Source organism: Leopardus geoffroyi, chromosome X (genome assembly GCF_018350155.1).
Source record: "Leopardus geoffroyi isolate Oge1 chromosome X, O.geoffroyi_Oge1_pat1.0, whole genome shotgun sequence".
In the NCBI taxonomy this organism is placed as follows: Eukaryota; Metazoa; Chordata; class Mammalia; order Carnivora; family Felidae; genus Leopardus; species Leopardus geoffroyi.
In genome coordinates this window covers 15,462,880-15,468,470 of record NC_059343.1, presented here as the reverse complement: position 1 = coordinate 15,468,470, position 5,591 = coordinate 15,462,880, and the positions used below count along the sequence as shown (strand labels likewise).

At 42.2% G+C, this 5,591-nt stretch overlaps 1 protein-coding gene across 1 annotated transcript; it reads right to left on the bottom strand.

Annotated features, from left to right (window-relative positions):
• Positions 1-4,858: 4,858 nt before the first annotated feature.
• LOC123595214 (60S ribosomal protein L32-like) lies at positions 4,859-5,269 on the bottom strand. Its single transcript, XM_045472607.1, has one exon. It carries the CDS (start codon positions 5,267-5,269, stop codon positions 4,859-4,861), a length of 411 nt encoding a protein of 136 aa, XP_045328563.1.
• Positions 5,270-5,591: the final 322 nt, after the last annotated feature.

Below are 5,591 nucleotides of genomic sequence, written 5' to 3'. Positions count from 1 at the left end.
GTGCTCTTGATGGGATTTTTTTTTTTTTAATAGCCGATGCCAGGAGAGCCTGGCTGGCTCCGTCAGAAGAGCACGCTACTCTTGATCTCAGGGTCGTGCATTCGGGCCCCACATTGGGTGTGGAGATCACTTAGATAAATAAAACTTAAAAAAAATGGTTAATGTGAAAGAAGCAAATAATCTCATTGAAAGTCTAATTTCTTTGATTTAGATTGGATCAGTCCATGCCCTTTTTTGAAGTGTCTATCTTTACATTAATATTGTTCCCAGAGATTTATATAAACTCTTTACATATGAAAAGTATTAATTCTGTGTTACATCTGTGGAAAATATTTTTCTGTTCATTGTTTACCTTTTCAACTGATTGTGTTGCTTTTAGCTATTCAACCATTTGAAATTTTTATACAGTTAAGTCCAGTAAACTTTTTCCTTACGAAAAGATCTTTGACATATTTTTCATTGTCTTAAGCTTGTAAAGTCCTCCCTCATCCCGGTATTTGATAAATATTCATTTTGAATGATGTTTTTGTCTTGAGTCCTCTGTTTGGTGTTATCACCGCTGATGCTTTCTTTTGTCTGTCTTTGATTGGTATGTCTTTAGTCACCCTTTTAATTTTAACCTTTCTGTGTGGTTATGTCCTAGGTTGTCCTTTTTAAGGAGCACATGATCATATTTTGTTTGTTTTTAGCCCGATGTGAACATCTTCGTATTACAGAGAGTAAAACATTTATGATCGGGGCGCCTGGGCGGCTCAGTCAGTGAAGTGTCTGACTCTTGGTTTCAGCTCAGGTCATGATCTCACAGTTCGTGGGTTTGAGCCCCGTGTTGGAATCTGCGCTCTCTCTCCCTCTCTCTGTCCTTCCCCTGCTCGTGCTCATGCTCTCTCTCAGAATAAATAAACACTAAAAATAAAACATTTATGATCAGCAGAAGTACTGGTGCATTTGCTCTTATTTCTGGAATCTTTTGACTTATTTGCTATTTTCTACATTTTTTTGTCATTTGCTTTGTGATTCTGTTTTCTTTAGTGGTGATTTGGAAGGTGATTCTTAATTCTAGTAGTGATTACCTTTAAGTTCATTAAATGTAGCCCTTTTCATGCTAATGTAATCTGGGGTCATAAAACTCAATTATGCTGTATTTATGACATAAGTATTCTTTTTCAAGATGTGGCTTTGGATTTTGCATTCGATGTAGCAAACATATTTACAATTATTTTCATTTAACTAAATATTTAATTGACTTTCAAGTTTGCTGCCAATCTTTTTCATGGTGTGGTACAATTTTCTTTACTACAGCATGCAAATGAGAATCACCCAGAGAGTTTTTTGGTAAATTCACGTTCCCTGGCTCTACACCCCTCAGACATCTAATTCTGTGTGTCTAGGGAAGCCTTTGCATTAATCGCTCAGTGGGAATGGGGAATGTCGGGGGGGGGGGGGGGGGGGGAGGAGGGAGAGCTTCAGGAAAGTGTTCCCTGAGAGTAGGAAGTATTCCTGGTTTTCCAATGAGTCCAAGTGCTGCTAAAGCTCCTTTTGACGCCCCCTCCGGGCCTCCCATCTTTCCAATCTCCAGTTGAGAACTGCTGGAGAAACGGAAGAAGAAGGAGGCTCGGAAACTGCTTCTTTGGGCCACTCTGAAGAAATTCATCTGCGACCCTCAATTTTCTCACCAGTGAAAATGGCTAAGTCTTACTTTCTAGGGTTGTAATCACAGATCTTCTGTAAAGCACTTAGCATGGGGCTTGACAACAGCCAGCTCTTCACACGAATTATCAATGTTGCTGTCTTCTATTGATATGTCTACCGTTGTAGGGCTCCATTTTTATGCAATTCCGATTTTTACTTCCTTCCCTTGAAGCAGGTAAAGATCCAACGATAATCTGTACCCACCACTTGTTAAAATCCTTTTCCTCCAAAGCAACTTGCTCTCCAGGGCTTTTGCAAGCCACAGCTGCCCTCAAGCCAGCTTCCCTTGTCACCTCTCGTTCAGGAAAACTCTATAGCAGTGCTGTCCACTAGAACTTTGTATGATGGTGGAAAAGTTCTGTAAGATAGAAGATGTAGCTCTCAAGCATTTGACGTGCAGCTAGGGAGACTAAAGAACTGGACTTTTAATTTTAATTACTTTAAATTTAAGTAGCCACATATGGCTACCAGCTACCACACTGAACCGTGCAACTCTATAGGGTTTCTTTCTTGCCTGAAAAGCCATTATGAAGTTAATGGTTCATCTTACTATTAATGGCTTTTAGAAAAGAAAAAAGTCAGTGAAAAAATTATGATTTTAAAATTTGCATTTTATAATGATTTTTTTTTTTTTTTAATTTGAGAGACAGAGAGAGCGCATCAGAGAGAACAAGGGAGAGGGGCAGAGGGAGAGAGAGAAGATCTTAAGCAGGTCCCATGCTCAGCACAAAGACCACTGCGGGGCTCGATCCCATAACCCTGGGATTATGAGCTGAGGCGAAATCAAGAGTCAGATGCTCAACTGATTGAGCCACCCAGGTGCCCCCCAAAATCTGTATTTCAACATTAGATATAATTTTCAGTGTTATATTTCCAGCCTTTCATACATACTTTTTAATTTTGTTCTTTCCTTCAAAAATGAATACAGAGGTATTCTATATAAATCCAATGAGGGTCAAAATGAAGTAAAAGTTTTTCTGCTTGGAGCATACCTAATAACATCTATCCTTGCCTCAGTTATATTATGCTTGTGAGATTTGTGTTTTTTAGTTTTGGTTTGGGCAAGTCGAACAGAACATTTTGAGGAGGTTAAGTGCATGGGGGATTTTGCTGATGATCGACCAGAATGGACGTGCTTTGGAATTTGGAAAGACACAGAATATGGAGTCACATTAGGTCAGTTGCTTCCTCATTTGTTTTTATCATGACCCACAGAATGAAATACAGTTTACAGCATGACCTTGGATAGACATATGTGCATATAGCATGGAAATAAAGACTTCACCAGGGTGATACTCTCCTTTACTACATGTAGTGCATCTGATATTTCCTATTTTCTTCTATCCTCTTCTGTGCCATTCTGCTGTATTTTGTTCTCTTCTGTTTTATTCTATTTCATTTTTCATCTGCTGGCTGAAATTCACGAAATTGACCTCATAACCTGCTACCGGGTTCCAATGTGCCATGTGAAAACTGGATGAGGAGCTGTACAGAGCCACGGGGTTTGAGCGTTGGAGGGCAGAGGGGTGACGTGGGGGTGCTGGGCTTCAGACACAAACAGAGATGGAGGCTGTATCAGTCGGTTCGGGCTGCTGTAACAAAGTACGCAGACTGTGTGGCTTCAACAACAGGAATTTATTTTCTCACAGTCCTGGAAGCTGGAAGTCCAAGATCAAGGTGCCAGCAGTGTTGTTTTCTCCTAAGACCTCTCTCCTTGGCTTGCAGACGACTGCATCTTGGTACCTCATCCTCTGGTAATGATATCAGTCATATGGGAGTCGAGCCCCACCCTGACAACATCGTTTAAACTTAATGGTCTCCTTAAAGACCTTAAATGCAGTTTAATGTGGTCACATTCTGAGGTACCAGTGGTTGGGACCTCCACATGAATTTTGGGAGGACACATTTCAGTGGATAACCGAGAGAGGGCAGGAGGGCATGATCCCCAGTGGTCTTCAAGACAGAGTGTAATGGTGAGACTGTGAGTGTTGGAGGAGGAGGGTGGCTCAGAGTTCTGAGGCCCTTCTTCTCTCCTACCCTTGGAAGTTTAGAAGCCCAAGGAGCAATGCGCTTGCCCTTAGCTTATCAACACCTAGTCTCCATTTTAACCTGGAAATGTTTTGTTGTAGTGCTGTTTTAAGATAGCAGAGGCAAACTTCACACCCGAAAAACAAATAACCCAGTGAAGAAATGGGCAGAAAACATGAATAGACACTTCTCTAAAGAAGACATCCGGATGGCCAATAGGCACATGAAAAGATGCTCAACGTCGCTCCTTATCAGGGAAATACAAATCAAAACCACACTCAGATATCACCTCACGCCAGTCAGAGTGGCCAAAATGAACAAATCAGGAGACTATAGATGCTGGACAGGATGTGGAGAAACGGGAACCCTCTTGCACTGTTGGTGGGAATGCAAATTGGTGCAGCCACTCTGGAAAGCAGTGTGGAGGTTCCTCAGAAAATTAAAAATAGACCTACCCTATGACCCAGCAATAGCACTACTAGGAATTTACCCAAGGGATACAGGAGTACTGATGCATAAGGGCACTTGTACCCCAATGTTTATAGCAGCACTCTCAACAATAGCCAAATTATGGAAAGAGCCTAAATGTCCATCAACTGATGAATGGATAAAGAAATTGTGGTTTATATACACAATGGAGTACTACATGGCAATGAGAAAGAATGAAATATGGCCCTTTGTAGCAACGTGGATGGACCTGGAGAGTGTGATGCTAAGTGAAATAAGCCATACAGAGAAAGACAGATACCATATGGTTTCACTCTTATGTGGATCCTGAGAAACTTAACAGAAACCCATGGAGGAGGGGAAGGAAAAAACAAAAAAAAGAGGTTAGAGTGGGAGAGAGCCAAAGCATAAGAGAGTCTTAAAAACTGAGAACAAACTGAGGGTTGATGGGGGGTGGGAGGGAGGGGAGGGTGGGTGATGGGCATTGAGGAGGGCACCTTTTGGGATGAGCACTGGGTGTTGTATGGAAACCAATTTGACAATAAATTTCATATATTGGAAAAAAAATAAGATATCAGAGGCGTGAATGTGTTTGTATGCTGGAGTAAGGACCCCGTGAGAGTTTCAAACAATTGCCTTTTTATAGTTTTATGATTTTAGTAACACAAACACGACGTGCACATAAGCTGTCTGTCTATCCATTTTCTTCGCTGGGCAGCCTGGCATTGGTATTGGTGACTCTAATGGCCAGCAGGGCTGCTCTTCCCACAGAGGCTTTGTGGTTCTTGGAGGAGACATGATGAGCTACCTCTGTGCAGGAAGAGCTGTTGAGCACCAGCAGCACTTCGAGCTCCGTAATGTCGTGGACTAGGAACTTCTGGAAGCCACTGGGCAGCATGTGCTTTGTCTTCTTGTTGCTCCCATAACCACTGTTGGGCATCAAGGTCTGGCCCTTGAATCTTTTGTTCACCCAATTGTCGATGCCTCTGGGTTTCCACCAGTTGCACTTAATGTTGACATACCGGTCTTGCTGGTGCCTGATGAACTTCTCGGTCCACTTTTTAATAATGATCTTGGGCCTCACCAGAGGCCTGAGGGCAGCCATGATGCCAAATAGAAGATGGCTGCCACCTCTGTAGGCAGTGCCAAGGAAGACAAAAAATTTCTTTTCTTACTCAGCTATTCAAGCTACAGCAAATGAAACAACTTGGTGACAGGGAAATGAAGGGAAGTAAAAATTCAGGGAGGAGAAATGGTACTATAAAACTGGAGATGTGACTGGAGGGCCCCCAAAATCTTTGGTTCTTATTTATTTATTTATTTAGAGAGAGTGTGAGCAGGGGAGGGGCAGAGAGAGAGGGACAGAGTATCCGAAGTGTGCTCTGCGTGCTGACAGCAGATAGACTGATGTGGGGCTCGAACTCGTG

Bases quoted from the DNA above. Each gene is read 5' to 3' on its own strand.
- LOC123595214 (XM_045472607.1), bottom strand. From the start codon at position 5,269: ATGGCTGCCCTCAGGCCTCTGGTGAGGCCCAAGATCATTATTAAAAAG.